This window comes from Mobula birostris, chromosome 18 (assembly GCF_030028105.1).
Source record: "Mobula birostris isolate sMobBir1 chromosome 18, sMobBir1.hap1, whole genome shotgun sequence".
Classification (NCBI taxonomy): Eukaryota; Metazoa; Chordata; class Chondrichthyes; order Myliobatiformes; family Myliobatidae; genus Mobula; species Mobula birostris.
Genome location: NC_092387.1, coordinates 19525282 through 19543149, shown reverse-complemented (window position 1 = coordinate 19543149; position 17868 = coordinate 19525282). Strand labels below are relative to the sequence as shown.

Below are 17868 nucleotides of genomic sequence, written 5' to 3'. Positions count from 1 at the left end.
TTTGATAATGCTCCAGGTTATTTTCCTTACTTTTAAAATTGCTATAAAAATACAAGCTTTTTCCAGGAGGGGAAGGGCTATCATACAAGGAATGTTTGATAGCTCTGGGTCTGTACTCACTGGAATTTCGAAGTTTGGGCAGGGGGAATCTCATTGAAACCTTTCGAATGTTGAAGGGCCTAGACATGGTAGATGTGGAAAGAATTCCTGTGGTGAGGGAGTCAAGGACAAAAGGGCACAGCCTCAGAATAGACAGGTATCCATTTAAAACAGATGCAGAAAATTTCTTTACCCAGAAGGTGCTAAATTTTTGGAATTTATTACCACAGGCAGTTGTGGAAGCCAGGTCGTTGGGTGTATTGAAGGCAGAGCTTGATAGGTTCTTGACTGAACATAGCATAAAGAAAAGGCTGGGGAGTAGGGCTGAGGAAGGGGGGCGAGGGGAAAGGATCAGCCATGATTGAATCGCGGAGCAGTCTCAATGGACCAAATGGCCTAATTCTGTTCCTATGTCTAATGGTTTCAAGCTGTTGGGAGAGGGATATTGAAATGAGTACTGAAACTACGTCCTGTTCCTGTTTGTTTTTGACTGATGCCAAACAATTTCTTTACACCCACAGGGTAGGGTGTCATTTTAACAATTTTAAAAGACAAACAATTTTATTTGACACATTGTTTGTAGCTACAGAATATATGAGCCTTAAAGACAATACGTAGTTTTTAAGTGCAAACACGAGGGAAATCTGCAGATGCTGGAATTTTATGCAACACACATAAAAGTTGCTGGTGAACGCAGCAGACCAGGTAGCATCTCTATGAAAAGGTACAGTCGACGTTTCGGGCCGAGACACTTTGTCAGGACTAACTGAAAGAAGAGCTAGTAAAAGATTTGAAAGTTGGAGGGGGAGGGGTGGAGCCAAGAGCTGGACAGTTGATTAACAAAAGGGATATGAGGGGATCATGGGACAGGAGGCCTCCAGAGAAAGCAGGATCTCCCAGTGGCCACACATTTTAATTCCACGTCCCATTCCCATTCTGATATGTCTATCCACGGCCTCCTGTACTGTCAAGATGAAGCCACATTCAGGTTGGAGGAACAACACCTTATATTCCATCTGGGTAGCCTCCAACCTGATGGCATGAACATTGACTTCTCTAACTTCCGTTAATGCCCCATCTCCCCCTCGTGCCCCATCCGTTATTTTATTTATTATATATATTCTTTCTCCCTCTCTCCTTTTTATCCCTCTGTCCCTCTCACTATACTCCTTGCCCATCCTCTGGGCTTCCCCCCTCCCCCTTTCTTTCTCCTTAGGCCTCCTGTCCCATGATCCTTTCATATTCCTTTTGCCAATCACCTGTCCAGCTCTTGGCTCCATCCCTCCCCCTCCTGTCTTCTCCTATCATTTTGGATCTCCCCCTCCCACTTTCAAATCTCTTACTAGCTCTTCTTTCAGTTAGTCCTGACGAAGGGTCTCGGCCCGAAACGTCGACTGTACCTCTTCCTAGAGATGCTGCCTGGCCTGCTGCGTTCACCAGCAACTTTTATGTGTGTTGCGTAGTTTTTAAGCTGGGGGAGTGGTGCACCAGATGCAGTGAAACAATATGCAAAGAACTATACATGGTAAAATTCAAATTCTGAAACTGCTGTGGTAGTGTATTAGCGTCTTCAAAAGAGCAAAGTCAGCTCTTTCAAATTGAAGATCAGTGGTGTGGAAGTTTACTTTGAAGTGGTATTTTTTTTAAATTGGGTAGCTTATTGAGAAGCGTCTATGAACAGTACTTAAAAGTTCAGAATTTTTGAAAAACTTGCTTCAAACCACTTTAGAAAAATAAGAGGAGGGTCTCATTGAAATCTATCAAATATTGAAAGGTCTAGATAGAGTGGATATTTCCTATAGTGGGCGCAGTCTAGGACCAGAGGATCCAGCCTCTGAATAGAACAGATGTGGAATTTCTTTAAGCAGAGGGTGGTGAATCTGTGGAATTCATTGCCACAGATGATTGTGGAGGCCAAGTCATTGGGTATATTTAAAGCAGAGGTTGACAAGTTCTTGATTAGTTTTACGGGGAGAAAGCAGGAGAATGGAGTCGAGAGGGATGATAAATCAGCCATGATAGAATGGCAGAGCAGACTCGATGGGCTGAATAACCTAATTCTGCTTCTATGTCTTATGGAGAAAATATCCTAAGAATGTGGGAGCAGTGATGGAAAGCAGTTAACATCAATACACTATGCCTATAGAAACTGAGGATAAAGAAGGAAAAACAAATAAAACTGGTAATTGTCAGAATTTGTACATCTGATTTTATACAAGTATAGGAATGACATACCTCCACTCTGTTTACTAAGCTGTTGGTATCCTCACAGAACCATACTGTCCCTTAAAAATTATTATCATATTTAATATTCAGCCTTGCCAAGGTTTTGAAGTTTGCTTTTGATAAAATTGAGCAAATGAGTAAACCTCAACTTCCTTTACTGCTGTCTGAGTTACACAGTAAGAAGTGAAAGTTAATGTGTCAGTTGGTGTAAGTAACCAGTATTACAGCAACACACCTTCTTAGTAGTATGCCACCTTGTGCATTTTTAGGCAGCGTTGTGGAGTCACATAAATTCTGTGTATTGATTGTTACTCCATAGAATATTTAAAAGAAATTTAATGTAACTGAATCATCAAGTATCATTTGGGATGCAGTCAAACAGTGATGTGAATAAAAAAAATTGCCTCATTTTAATCGGGGTTCTATAGTGCGTGATAAAGTCATTCAATGTCAGATTGAAGCTGATAGAAATCTGCATGAAATTGCAACTTTACACAAATAACATGGTAATTGTGGTATTAAATTTTTGCTTGTTCATTCTAGATAAATAGATACTTTATTGATCCCAAAGGAAATTACAGTGTCACAGTAGCATTACAATTGCACAGATATACAAATATTAGAAGAGAAGTAAGAAAGAAAAAAATAGTTACCTTAAACAGGGTAACAGGAGGGGGTCATCACTTCCCTGGCTATAGGTTGACTCCTTATAGAGCCTGATGGCCAAGGATAAGAATGACCTCGTATAGCACTCTTTGGAGCAGAGTGCTCCTCTGTTCAGCCAAGGTGGCATGCAGAAGGTGAGAAACACTGTCCTGAATTGCCAGGATTTTACATAGTCCTGTGTTCTACCACAGCCTCCAGTGTGTCCAGTTTGACTCCTATAACAGAGCTAGTCTTTCTAATCAGTTTATTGAGCCTGTTGGCATCACCCATGTTGTTGCTAGTGCCCCAGCACACCACCGCATAGAAGACTGTACTGGTGACAACAGACTGGTAGAACATGTGAAGGAGAGGCCTGCATATGCCAAAGGACCTCAATCTCCTCAGAAAGGAGAGGTGACTCTGGCCCATGTACACAGTCTCTGTGTTGGTGCTCCATTCAAATCTGTCAGACTAGGTGCACCCCCTTGTACCCCCTGTAGATCCTCACCATCAATAGTAACAAGGAGAAGCAACTGCAGTAATTTGGAATATTTGAAAGTAATATAATGTGGCTGAATCATCAACTGTTGTTTATGGCAACTTGAATGCTGGAAAGGCTTTTTTTTTCCCCCTTTATGCTTGATCTTTTCCACAAACCAGTTACTTCACAAATGGACTGTGCACTTCAGACACTAGAACTCCTGCTTAACCCTGCTAGCTATTGCTGCCTGATTTAATATAGCTCCTTTAACATAGTATATTTCCAAATGCTTCAAAGCGGTGTTGTCACCCAACATTAGACATTGAGATATTAAGCCAAATGAACAAGTCCCTTCCCATCAGGTTTGAGGAGCATATTAAAAATGGGAAACACGGGAGAGATTTATGAAGAAATTAAGGCTTTGACTGCTGAGGCTGTATGTCTAGGGAAGATTAGATACAGGGAAGTGAAATCCAAAGGGAGACTTAAAGATGTGAAAAAGTCCTTTTAAAGAGTAAGCAACACACACAAAGTGCTGGAGGAACTCATTGGGTCAGGCAACACCTATGGAAATGAATAAACAGTTGACGGTTTAGGCCAAGACACTTCTTCAGGACTGAAGTGGAAGGGGGAAGATGCCAGAATAAAAGGTGAGGAGAGGAAAAGGAGGATAGCTAGAAGGTGATTGGTGAAGTCAGGTGAGTGGGAAAGGTCAAGGGCTGGAGAAGAAGGAATCTGATAGGAGAGTGGACCATAGGAAAAAGGAACAGGGTAGGGGGTGGACACAAGGGAAAGTGATGGGCAGGAAAGAAGAGGTAAAAGGCCAGAATGGGGAATAGAATAAGAGGGGAGGGGGGAAATGTTTTAATATGGAAGGAGAAATCAATATTCATACCATCAGACTGGAGATTACCCAGATGGAATGTAAGGTGTTGTTTCTTCATTAAAGAATATAGTGTTTCCAACAGGGAAATGATGCAGGTCAGTAAACATTGTTAATAACTGAATAAAATAGTATGAATAAGGACATAAGCCATAGTATTTTGGGTGATTTCCAGAATGGATATCTCAAGCCAACAAAAGGAGTAGGTAAAGGTGTAAGCTGAGGCATATCCACAATTGGGCTTTACTCTGAGGGTAGAAATGGACTGTGTAAGTAAAGACAGTGATAAGTTAGACATATCTCAACTAAGGATCAATAAGTTCCAAAGTTCAAACAACCTGATTCAGTGTTAGACTTACCTGGGTTAATGTGTAGAGCTGGTGGCTAGAGAGCAGTTTGGGGTGGGTCAGAAGATACTGGCTTTCGTGTTCCAATAGTTATTTGGAAGAGTAAGTGCTATGTTTTATTTTAAAAGCATAGTCCAGAATCAGCATGTCAGCATTTTGTTCCTATGGGTGCGATCTAGTGTAGAAACTTCTCAGGCCTGATATACTATGTACATGCTTGCATGTATGTAGATTCCTCCTAGACATCAATATGGGTGTGCCAAACTCAAAACATTTGGGGAAATAGTGGTGCTTTGCCACCTAGTGGACATATCCTGTAATTATTCGGACCAATTATTAGAATTCAAAGGTATATTTTAAAGAAGGGCAATGCTTTGCCCTAGACATTTATATTTATCTGTAACTTAATGGGAAGGTCTGCCAACTCTTTTGTGCAAGTGTACATGTTCACAGGTTGCTGATCTATTCAGACATCCTGATCAAGCCAGTTTGGTATCCAAACAGTGCTACTGAAACTGTGCCTGAGACAGTGGGGACCAGGGAATCGAAAGTTGTCAAAAGTGTCCACAATGTAGGTGTAAAGGGACTGAATAAGGGGAGAAACAGATGGAGTCAAGGTGTGAGGAGATACAGTGCCTATAAAAAGAATTCACCCTCTCCCCCTTGGAAGTTTTCACGTTTTACAACATTGAATCACAGTGGATTTAATTTGGCCTTTTTGACACTGATTAACAGAAAAAACTCTCGTGTGAGTGAAAACAAATTTCTACAAATTGGTCTAAATTTAATACAATTATTAAACACAAAATAATTGATACCATAAGTATTCATCCCCTTTAAGTCAGTATGTAGTAGATGCACCATTGGCAGCAATTACAGCTTGAGTCTGGGTGAATAGGTCTTCAGCAACTTTGCACGTCTGGATACTGCAATTTTTCCCCCTTCTTCTTTACAAAGCTGTTCAACCTCTATTAGATTACATGGGGATTGTGAGTGAGCAGCTCTTTTCAAATACAGCCACAAATTCTCGATTGGATTGAGGTCTGGACTCTTGACTTGGCCTCTCCGGGACATTAACTTTGTTGTTTGTAAGCCATTCCTGTGTAGCTTCGGCTTTATGCTTGGGGCCATTGTCTTGCTAGAAAACAAATCTTCTGTACTCTTGCAGCCTGGATTAGTTTTTCCTCCAGGATTTCCCTGTATTTTGCTGCAGTGAAGCATCCCCACAGCATGATGCAGCCGCCACCATGCTTCACAGTAAGGATAGTGTGTTTTATGATGACGTGCGGTGTTTGGCTTACGCCAAACATAGTGTTTAGTCTGATGGCCAAAAAGCTCAATTTTGGTTTCATTAGACCATAAAACATTCTTTCAGCTGACTTCAGAGTCTCCCACATGCCTCCTGGCAAACTCTAGCTGAGATTTCATGTGAGTTTTTTTTTCAACAGTTGCTTTCTCTTTGCCACTCTCTCATAAAGCTGCGACTGGTGAAGCACCCGGGCAACAGTTGTATGCGCAGTCTCTTCCATCTCAGCCTCTGAAGCTTGTACCTCCTCCAGAGTTGTCATAGGTCTCTTGGTGTCCTCCCTCACTAGTCCCTTTCTTGCATGGTCACTCAGTTTTTGAGGATGGTCTGCTGTGGGCAGATTTACAGCTGGGCCACATTCTTCCTATTTCTTGATGAAAAACACAACTGTACTCCAAAGGATATTCCGTGACTTGGAAATTTTCTTGTATCCATCTCCTAACTTGTGCTTTTCAATAACCTTTTTGTGGAGTTGCTTGGAGTGTTCTTTTGTTGTCATGGTGTAGTTTTTGCCAGGATGCTGACTCACCAGCAGTTGGACCCTCCAGATACAGGTATATATTTACCACAACCAATTGAAACACCTTGACTGCACACAGGTGATCTCCATTTAACTAATTATGTGACTTCTAAAACCAACTGAGGGCACCAGTGATGTCATATTAAAGGGGTGAATACATAAGCAACCAATTATTTTGTATTTTATATTTGTAATTAATTTAGATCACTTTGTAGAGATCTGTTGTCACTTTGTAGAGATCTGTTGTCACTTTGACGAGATCTGTTTTCACTTTGATATGGAAGAGTCTCTTCTGTTTACCTGTGCTTTAAAAAGCCAAATTAAATCCACTGTGATTCAATGTTGTAAAACAATGAAACATGAAAACTTCCAAGGGGTGGTAAGTACTTTTTACAGGCACTGTAAGTTCACTGGAGCTAGAGCAGGCAGAGACAATGGGTCCTGTTTTTTTTTTCAATTTGTGTTCCTGTTTTTAGATGAGAGATTGCTCCAACCTCTCATTTTAAAGGCTCTGGACAGGATATCTCCTGGTGTGATAAGCTCTGAGATGGTGACTGGGTGTTTGGGGGTGTCACATTCTAGGGGTAGGAAAGAGGAGGTATCCAAGAGCTGCTGTCAGTCAGTCCACCAGGCTGTACTGCCCTTGGCTGCAAGTTTAACTGTTGGGACGTGTGCATAGTGAATGGAGTGCTGCGTGTTTGGAGTGAGGTGGAGAGGGAGCAGAATGTCTGGATAAATTGGGATGAGCAATGAATGGCTGGATTCCAAAAACTTTACAAAAATAGCTCCTATTGCTGTACACCAAGAAGGGTCTCCTTGCTGTCTGCTGCAGGGAATGTATCATCCATTATTTTTTCCTCAATTGCCTCCCATTTCCTGAGGAGCTACTTCCCAAATTGTACCATGGGGTACGATATCCATTAGAGTTACAGTAAATGAGATCACACTACCCAGAATATGGCCATTTAGAAATGGGTCAGCAGAAAAGGCTCTGGAATGATAATATAGCAACAGATTTATCTCTTCAGTTACATTTTTAAACCTTTTTGTACTGAAAATTACTCATCAAAAATTTTTGCTGAACTAATCTGTGTTCATTGTTTGCAGTAGCTGTCTTCCCATTTAAAAGTGAAAAGTATTTAAGATTAGTTAAGATTAAGTATTTAAGATTAATTGATCTGAAAATAACTTGTGTGCACAAGCAATATCTTTCAATATTTCACCATTTTGCTGTCATTTCCAGGTACTGCACAGATGAAAAGCACTTTTTTGCCAAGCGTTTCATGCTTGTAAAACATATCAACCTAATGCATGGCATCAGAAACCCAGACTTCAGCCAAATGTCCAAAGCTGTTCACACAAGCTCAGATGCCAATGTGGTGAGTCTTTCTTCCCCATTTGCTATTTTAAGGTAGATATCAAAGGTTTTGTGTGGTGAGAAGGCAGAAGGATGTGAACAAATGTCTGGAATTTCCTGCATTAGGTATAGCCAATCAATAAGAGGTGAGATGCATCACGCCAAGAAACTTGAAAATCAGTGGCAAAGTCTTATTTATCCATGCTGCTCTGAGCACTGATGAGATCAGACCAACAAAATATAACAAGCAAAGGATTTGAGTTTTAGATTTTCATGGTCTTTGAGCAGAAAAAGTCTCACCAAATTCATGCTAACCATCAATAACCTATTTAGACCAATCCAACACAGATTCCACTTTTATATAAATTTGCCCTACATTCCCATCACTTCCTTCTACTCACCTGCACACTGAACAAATTGCAGTGTCCAATTAATGTACCTGGATATCTTTGGGATATAGGAGGAAACCAGAGCACCTCAAGCCCATGCAGACATAGAATTTGCAAACTCCACTCAGGCAGCAGTGGAGACTGGGATTGAATCCAGTATGATAGAGCATTGACGCAACAGCTACATTACTGTGTGGCCCATGGAGTAGTTCCAGGACTTGAGAACCTAATCAAGTCTGTGTGCTAAAGATTTGCCCTCTCCCCCAGCTGCCTGCTAGCTCCCTCATGGTTCCGCCTCCTTCTACTACCCATTGTGTTTTCCCCTATTCCTTCTTCACCTTTCCTGCCTATCACCTCCCTGCTTCCCCTCCCCCACCCCTTTATCTTTCCCCTTACTGGTTTTTCACCTGATACCTACCAGCCTTCTCCTTCCCACCCTCCCCCCACCTTCTTTATAGGGCCTCTGCCCTTTCCCCCTACAGTCCTGACGAAGGGTTCCGGCCCGAAACATTGACTGATCATTTCCACGGATGCTGCCCGACCTGCTGAGTTCCTCCAGCGTGTTGTGAGTGTTGCTTTGACCCCAGCATCTGCAGATTATTTTGTGTTTACGATAGGTAGAGAACTGATTGGCTGTCATGAAACAAATACAATAAACAGGTCCTTTTCCAAATGGCAGGTAGTGATGAATGGGCTGCTGCAGTGTTTGAACCCCAGCCACTTAGATAATGATTTAGGTAAGGGAATTAAACATACTAAGTCTGAGGATAACACACAGCTGATTGGGAGTTTAAGCTCTTAATAGGATGCTGAGAGATTCCAGTATGATTTTTACAGGTTTAGTGGACAAATACATGGCAGCTGCAGTGTAATGTGGATAAAGGTGGGAAAACAGATTATTATCTGAATGGTGAGAAATTAGGAAAGGAGGAGATGCAACAAGATCCAGGTGGCCTTTTACACCAGTTGATAGAAGTGGAAGTCCAGGAACAGTAAGCATCGAAGTGGGTACATTGGCCTTCATTGCAAAAGAATTTGAGTACAGGAGCAGGAATCTCTTATTTCAAATGTACACAGCCTTGATGAGACCATACCCAATGCAGTTTTGGTAACCTTTTCTGGGGAAGAATATAATTGCCTTGGAGTTCAGTAAAGGTTTACCAGACATATTCCTGCAATGGCAGAACTGACATGGGAAGATTGAGATGGGTGAGCTTTTATCTGCGAGAGTTAAGATGCAGCAAAAATATTCCAGCTGGTGAGAAATCCAGAACAGGTCACAGTCTAAGCGTACAGGTAAGACATTTAGGCTGAAAACCATGAGAGGAAGGAAACATTTCCCCACAGCGAAGGTGTTTAAAGTTGAGGATAATGATTTATGGTAATTAAGTTTAAAATGGATCTGAGAAAGAGTCCTTTCACCCAGAAGGTGGTTGAAATCTGGACTACACTGCTTTGGAGGGGTGATAGAAACAGATATTCTCACAACCTTTAGGAAGCATCTAGATGAGCATTTGAGTCAAATGGAGCAAATGCTGAACGATAGGAACAGTATAGATGGTTATTTAGTAGTCTGCATGGACTTGGTGGCGCGAAAGGTTTGTTCCTGTGCTTTACAAATCCATTACTCTGTGATTTAAATGGGGTGGGTATGTCAGAGCACCACCACTTTCAGATCAGATACTATGTTGACTTGAGCATTCATCACTGTTCCTCCAATACTACTGGAACAAAATTCTGGCAATAACAACACTTTGGGAACACTTGCATCTTAAGGAAACAGATAATCACCTTCTAAAGCAACACACACACACAATGCTAGAGGAACTAAGCAGGTCAGGCAATGTCTATGGAAGGAAATAAACAGTCGACATTTCAATTCTGGTGAAGGGTGACACTCCCCAAAACATTGGCTGTTTATTTCTCTCTATAAATGCTGCCTGACCTGCTGAGTCCCTTCGGCATTTTGTGTGTGCTGCTCAAGATTGCCAGCATCTGCAGAATCTCTTGTTATCACTTTACAAGTGGGTAGCTAGGAGCAGACAATCAATGACGGCCATACTGGTGGTGCTCATGACATGAAAATAAATCAATACAGTTACAGAGCATACCTGCTTAAAGATGTCAGACTTGTGATTTCTAATTGTTGTTCCTTTTTTGAGGAGGACTTACCTGGCAAGCGGGTGGCAAGTGACTCTGAAGCAGCTGAGCAGCCCAGCTCTAACACCATAGCATCGCTTCCCAAGAAACTGAAGGTTGCAGTGTTCAAACAGTACAGATGTTCCATATGTGGTTATATGACCAAGAGCAAAGCTGATTTCCAGGAACACATACCTCAGCACAAGACTGATGGTTCAACCTTCCAGTGCTCACAGTGTGGTCTCTGTTATACATCGGCACTCTCCCTAAACAGGCACCTCTACATTGTCCACAAGTTCAAAGAACCTGAAAAGCCTCAAGCAAATGTGGTTCGTGAAAATGGGCAAGATGAACATAATGGGGAGTCAAACACTACGTCAGAGGAAGATGTAGATCTCCAGTGCCAAGTTTGTAGAGATGTTTTTGACAGTAAAACAGCATTACGTTCTCATGTTCGGACTCATGGGATGAGGTTTATATTATCTAAGCAGAACGGAGGATCGGAACAGTGATTCCATCAGCCTGAAGGAGAAATTTTTCAAATCTCCAAATCTCCTTCAACATGGTCTGCAGTGATAAACCTGGTTCATAGAGACATAACACAGCAGCATACAAACATCTAAGGGAAATTGGTCCTCATTCAAAGCAGAACAGTAAAATTCTTCCTGCCCTTTCAAAGGTTCATGGTGGTGAAGCAGGAGTTTCACCAGCAGGAGTTCCTTCTGGATCCCTCTTTCTGTTTTTTCTTTTACTTGCTAGGTTTTGTACATTTGTACAACCCAATGCACAATAGAACTTTACAGGAAAGCAAACTGAGTATGCTCTCTTCATCCTCCTCTCAGTGCCCTCAGACTTTGTGTCTTGCTATGATTTATGTGACTTTGCATGTTTGTGTCAAGCCCAGCTTTCAGTTCAAACTTTCCACTGGCTTGAGAAACTCACGGTCCATGATGTCACAAAATGCAAGCACACCCACTGCCTCTGTACTGGACAATTAGATCAGATTTGGGGTTAGAAGTCCAGTATCTTTGTCTCGGAAAGCTAATTTAGTTGCTCAAAGTGAATAGTTCCCTTTTTTAAAAAAAATCTGGTTTGATCTGAATGAGATAAGAATTCACAATGTGATGTGGATAATTCTAAATATCGTCACTCCCTTCCCTTATATAGAAGTAAGTAGAAAGTTTACACTGTGATGAAATGTCTGCAAACATTGGCAGTGCCCTTCTCATTGTTTGTTGTGCCATTATACCTTTGAAATTGTTTTCATTTTATTTTGTGCCTTTTTATTGATTAATGTCCTTCTTGCTTGGCTGCTAACAAAGCGCCCAAGTATTTTCAGCACGTGCCTTCAGCTGACTGTTACAGTTGAATCTTTTATGAACAGAGTAATAGTCAAAATGCACTGCGTCGAATAATTTTTTTAGATTTTCAGTATCTGCAGAATCTCTTCTGTTTGTGTCAGACTATTGCTTTTTGCAAAATTTATTTTATAATCACAGCCCAACACCTCCATTCCCCTTTTCCTTATTCCAGCACAAAAAGTACTGCAAACTCATGCAGAACCATTGCTTAAAAAATGACTTTTCTTTATTTGTACTGTAATCTGAGGTTGGTTCAGGAAAATCTCATAGCTGTGGGATATAAGACTTTGTCCCTTTTAAGACCCTTGCCTTAAGGTACAGGACCCCAGAGGTGATCTTATTATCACTTGTGTGGTGACTCCCTCTCAGTTGTGAGGCCTCTATGCACACTGATAATTCTGTGAAAACCTTGTGACATTGCTTCCAGTTACATTTAACCACATTTTTTTCTGTTGCACTACCTCCCAGTTGGAAGAACGCCCACAAAATCATGGACTAACAGCACAAAGACAGGCTCGTTTGCCTTCATTTGGTTCTGGTGAATTATTTTAACCACACAATAGCTGTTGTAATCCCAGTCTATTCCCTTCCAAGCACCTCTCTTAATTTCTTTTCCATCAGAATTTATAATCTGTGGCAGAGCACTCCACATTTTAATGAACACCTTTGCTTGAAACAGACAAAAATCTTCTCTCACTTCTTCAATTCTACAGAGAAGTGGGGCGGGGACGAACAACTATTGAACAAGTTAGCCAGGGCACTTAGCTGCACCTGGTGAAAGGATGTTTTGAGCCATTGCATTTATTCCTCTTTAATTTGGAATTTGGAAGAGCTGCCTGTCCTCAAACTTGCTAGGTAATTCAAAGCACTGCCTATGGTTGGGAGGGACAGATGGTAGAGGGGTAGAAACCACGCCATGCTGTATTGCACATCAAGGCACAATTCCTTAAAAAAAAAAGACCAGTTAACTTGAACAAAGATAGTGTATTCAGGTGGTTTTCAGGGGGGGAAAAAGAGCTAAAACTAGAGGAGGAAACCATAGAAAAGCCAGTTTTTAAAAAATCATAGCTTTGAGACAAAACATACTGTTTGTTGAAATTGGAATTACCTGCCTGGTATTGTTCATAGTTTATTTTCGAAACGGATTTGTAATGGTTTCTGCTCTGAAAGCGGGAGACCTCCTTGCAACACCTCACATCATGCAGGAGGAATCACCATAAAGTAATAAGTCACCCAATTATAGTTGCTATTTTATTTTTATATTGTTTTATTCATATTTATGGCTATTAGCAGTGTTACCAGCCTTTTAATACTTCGCTCCTGTAATTTAAACTGGGACTTGTGGTAGACTTGCCATTCTGGTCTGGAGGAGGTTTATCTGCTGAGTGCTTTGATTATTTTATTACATTGTGTGCCTCAGACGTAGGTTTTTGTATTAAGCCAATCAGAATTTGTTTGGAATTTGAATGTTCTCTCCTGAGATGACACTTTGAAATTGATTCAAGTGGACCAGTGATCTTATGAATCACCAATTCCTTGTTAAGATGCAAGATGGAAGTTCAGTTTTCCAAGGACCCAGATACCAGCAGCATTTCAAACGGACAACCCAGAAAGAGATTTTCCATGTCTTCAAAGAGCAAACTGATATAAAATTAACAATTGCACATCATCCTTTTTAAATATGAGAGAAATTACTAAAATCATGGTGCAGATTTTTTTTTAATTATTAAATTGAAAATTGTGCTATTAAGTTAGAATTTCAACCAGTTCTTGTAATTTGGAAGAAATCAAAATCTGTTTGATATATTCCCACTGATGTAATACTGTAAGTAAAGTGAAAGTGTCTGACTGGTGCTGGTTACCAGAGACTAGTGTGGGTTACTGGAATCATGTAACAAAGCCAAACAGCTGATGGCCATTGGACCATTCCTTTTAGTTTAATCTTTGCAACTAATATTTCAAGATGTAGAGAGGTTTGGTAACTCAGTTGAGTTATTCCTGCTAAGTGTAAATTGTGAACTGAAGCATGGTATTCAGACAAATGCAAGGTAGGTTGGGCCTTGTTCAGGTGTCCAAATAACCCCATCAAACAGGATGACCAAAATGGCCCTTTTAATTCCCACTCCTTTTTCTCCCATCCAAAGTAGGCCTTGCTTGTCTGGAAAGTTGGGGGGGGGGCGGGGGGGAGGTGTTTTCCTGTTAGACTTGGTTGTGCATTGGTTTGTTTGTTTTCATCCATCTTTTGTGCCCATTTAAAGTGGGGATTGTAAGAGAATGGCTAATGACCTCACCTTCCTCGCTGTAAATCACTTCAGAGCACAGCCATTTAATGGAAGCATCCTCAGCTTCTCTCACCCCTACTGGAAAGAGTGATACATTCCTTTTGTCCACTCATTCCTATTAAGCAGATGTTACAGAATGTATGAGATTGAATTGGAGTCTATGCCAATATTTTCTTGGTAAATGGGCAGTGCCATTATACAAGGATGTTCATTATTGGGCTTATGCATTGCCATTCCCTCTTGTACCATTGTGAATGGCATTAAAGTAATTTACAGGAGGACCAAATAAAGTATTTTAAAAGTTTTTTTAAGACTTGTGTAATTCCCTGCATAAATGACCACTATACTGTATCTTAAGTTTTATAAAATTAATTACTTTAAAGAATAATGTATCTCCCATATTACTCAATTTTATAAATTACTTTGGAGATTTATGTTTAATTGTAGTCATATTGACTAAAGTTTTCACATACTTTCTATTTAAGTGCTGTACTACCTTACACTGTCATATTCATATGATCTGTGTTATATTACACTTAAAGGGGACGTTCCAGACTCCAACAAAACTCTTGAGACACGAATACTCCCCTCCTACTGCCCAGGTTTTCCTGCCGAATAGCATCTCCAGTGGTGCCCTACCTGGTCCAAAGAGGTTGTTAGCTTGTGTTTACTGTGTAGAGATATATTTAGTAAACTTGTATCAATTCAAAGAGCTTGATATTCAGAATATTAATTGGAGTCTGGAGTTTGCCATTTAATATTTTTGAGCCAGAATTCAGCTCTGTTATTTACTGATAAACAGTCAAAATAATTTAAAATATTTATCTAGAATTCAGCTTTGTTCACTTCTTATTTCAGTGTCTTAATACAACATATACAAACATTTGTACTTTTGATAAATGTGTATAGTAGCGTGTAGAGAGACATTTTGCAAGGTATCCCAATATAGTTTGCTAAAGGTAGACCTACATGTTATCAGGGATTTTCCCCACCCCAAGCCATCACCCTTCTATTTAATCTGCATTGGCCTCTGTGCCTTCTTATTATGTTTACTTAAAAATATTTCAAATAAAAGCAACAATGAATTTAACAGCCTGTCCTACAATTATCTCTATATTGCTGTAATCTGTCCTCTAAATATTCAGTAATATTCAGCAATTATCCTATGGCAGTACTCAGTATGTCAGAGGATGCACTGTTTTATAAGGCTAAGAGCATTTCACCAAATAAAACAGAATATTATTCTTCTGTAAAATGTGTCCCCTTAGTGCTGCAAAGGCTATTAATCTCTGAGATAAATATTTATTTTGGGCAGTGCACACTACTGGAATAGTAGGGAAAGAACTGTAGGCAATGTAGGCCACAGTTGCTGATAATTGGCTACAAACTATTTTTCTCCCTGCAGCTTTCAGACTTAATTAACCCCACTACAATTTATTTAGTCATAATATGCTTTAACTAGCAAAATATTTGTATGAGATGCTTCATTAGGTCTGTAGAATAGCTTTGATTAATTCAGATGTTCTGCTGGTGCAAAGGTCCAGTCATTCATTTCTGCATACCTCAAGCCTTGGCAGCTTGTGTCGTTCCCACTTTCACTTGCTACAGCCTCCCATCAGTGACTGAACAGCATCATAACCTCAGCAATTTGTTATCCTAACTCTGCATCTCTTTCCATTTTAGGCATTCATTTCAACCAGTCTTTTGACCACACTTGTTTATCATAAGTTCTAATATCTCTTGTAATCCTGCTTACTGCTACTATTGTAGTTCTGTTGGAAAGTTTTACCACAGGAAACTAAATGTAAATTAAACTTATTGAACAATTTTGATAACTATGAAAATTATTCTAATACCTCAGTGTTTTAATTATAGTAGATTGTTACGGAGCATTATGACAATTTCACCGCATTCTTATCACATGCAATTCCTTAACCTCCTTGGAACAGGATATTGAAGCAAAGTATGGAGACACTGCATACTGATTCTTCACCATACTGTAGATGGTAGGTTTTCTTCCTTTCTAGATACTACATTTATATGTAACAAAATGTCAGCTTTTTGGAAGGCAGATGGAATATTGCAGCAATTCAACAACAAACTGATCTGAAGATCCTTTAAGTAGCAGAGACTTACTACAAATCTAATGACACCACATGAATCTAGTATGAACATAAACAAGTCTGCTTCTTTAAGTACAACTCCGATTATTTTCACCAGGGCATTGTATTAAAGATTAGTTTACATATTTCATGATCACCTCTGCAGTTTACATAAGATTAGGTGGTCATGACCCTGAAGTCAATAAGTTATGACCTACCTATTATAAATCTATCAGCTGTCCTGACTTTGAATCTTTTGTTGTCTGTTGTGAAGGGCCACAATTAAATAACAGCATAAGATACAATTAACACACATCAAAGTTGCTGGTGAATGCAGCAGGCCAGGCAGCATCTCTAGGAAGAGGTACAGTCGACATTTCGGGCGGAGACCCTTCGTCAGTTCAGTTAGTCCTGACGAAGGGTCTTGGCCCGAAACATCGACTGTACCTCTTCCTAGAGATGCTGCCTGGCCTGCTGCGTTCACCAGCAACTTTGATGTGTGTTGCTTGAATTTCTAGCATCTGCAGAATTCCTCGTGTTTACATAAGATACAATTGATATTTTTCAATGTATTTCAGTTCCCCAAGTATAAATATCTACATTCTGCAGACTACAGATTAAAATGTTCTCCATTTGTCAGGTTCTTGATATTTCATACTTTTTATGGCAACAAGCTCTCTGTTCAACTTTGCTTCACCAAAGTAGCAATTTTTAGAGATCAAACCCCCTTTATGCAAAGGTAAACACTTCTTAATCTGAAAGTGCATCAGCATGATTGAAGTGTTATAATTTGCAAATTGGTAACTGTTAATTACTAACAAAACATACCAAGTTCATCAAGTAAAACTTCCTGCTGGTTGAGGAATACTGATGATAATAAATCTTGGTCCAATGCAGGGAGAGAGGATAGAAATGGTGATTTTGAGGAGGGAATCTCAGAGTTTAGATCCAGCTAACGATGGTGTAGCAAAGGATAATAGAGATGCGCAAGAGGATAGAACTGGATGTGCAGAAATCTGCAATGTATACTCTAGTACTTGCCACGGTTAGATTTAGAGACGACTTCAGATTTCAAATTTGACAATTCCTTCAACTTCAGGGCTGTTGCATGTGCAGCAGCTTGGGGTATACTTGTATTATTATAGTATAGTATAGTATATATGTAGTATTAATGTAGAACCTGAGGTCACTTAAGAAATAAGGAAAAACCAAACTTTCCCTTTCACTGAACAAAATCAAGATCCACCCTTTGCAGACCAGTTTGAGGCAGCATCTTTATCTCATTTAACATCTTTATATCCACTGAATTCTCTATGAACAATACAATCCCCACCCTGCAGAAAAATAAAATTTTTCAGAATCTGGTTAATATCACCAGCATATGTCGTCAAATTTGTTAACTTAGTGACAGCTATACAATGCAATACATGATAGTACAGAAAAAAACAATAAATAAGTAAATCAATTACAGTAAGTATATATATGTATATTAATAGTTAAATTAAAAAATACTGCAAAAACAGAAATAATAAAAGTAAGTGTTCATGGTTTCAATGTCCATTTAGGAATCGTGTGGCAGAGGGGAAGAAGCTGTTCCTGAATCACTGAGTGTGTGCCTTCAGGCTTCTGTACCTCCTTCCTGACAGTAACAATGAGAAGAGGGCATGTCCTGGGTGGTGGAGGTCCTTAATAATGGACGTTGTCTTCCTGAGGCACTGATCCTTGAAGATG

General features: G+C 40.0%; 1 protein-coding gene across 8 annotated transcripts in view; it reads left to right on the top strand.

The window, feature by feature from the left end:
• Positions 1-15853, top strand: part of znf592 (zinc finger protein 592) — a 201639-nt gene extending 185786 nt beyond the window's left edge. For 7 of the 8 annotated variants that reach the window (XM_072282332.1, XM_072282328.1, XM_072282331.1 and 4 more), the window contains 2 exons: positions 7751-7886; positions 10416-15853. In XM_072282332.1, the coding sequence (XP_072138433.1) occupies positions 7751-7886; positions 10416-10904 (625 nt within the window). In that variant the 3' untranslated portion in view covers positions 10905-15853. The remainder of the gene's footprint in view (positions 1-7750; positions 7887-10415) is intronic. The other variant, XM_072282327.1, reaches the window with a different exon arrangement.
• Positions 15854-17868: the final 2015 nt, after the last annotated feature.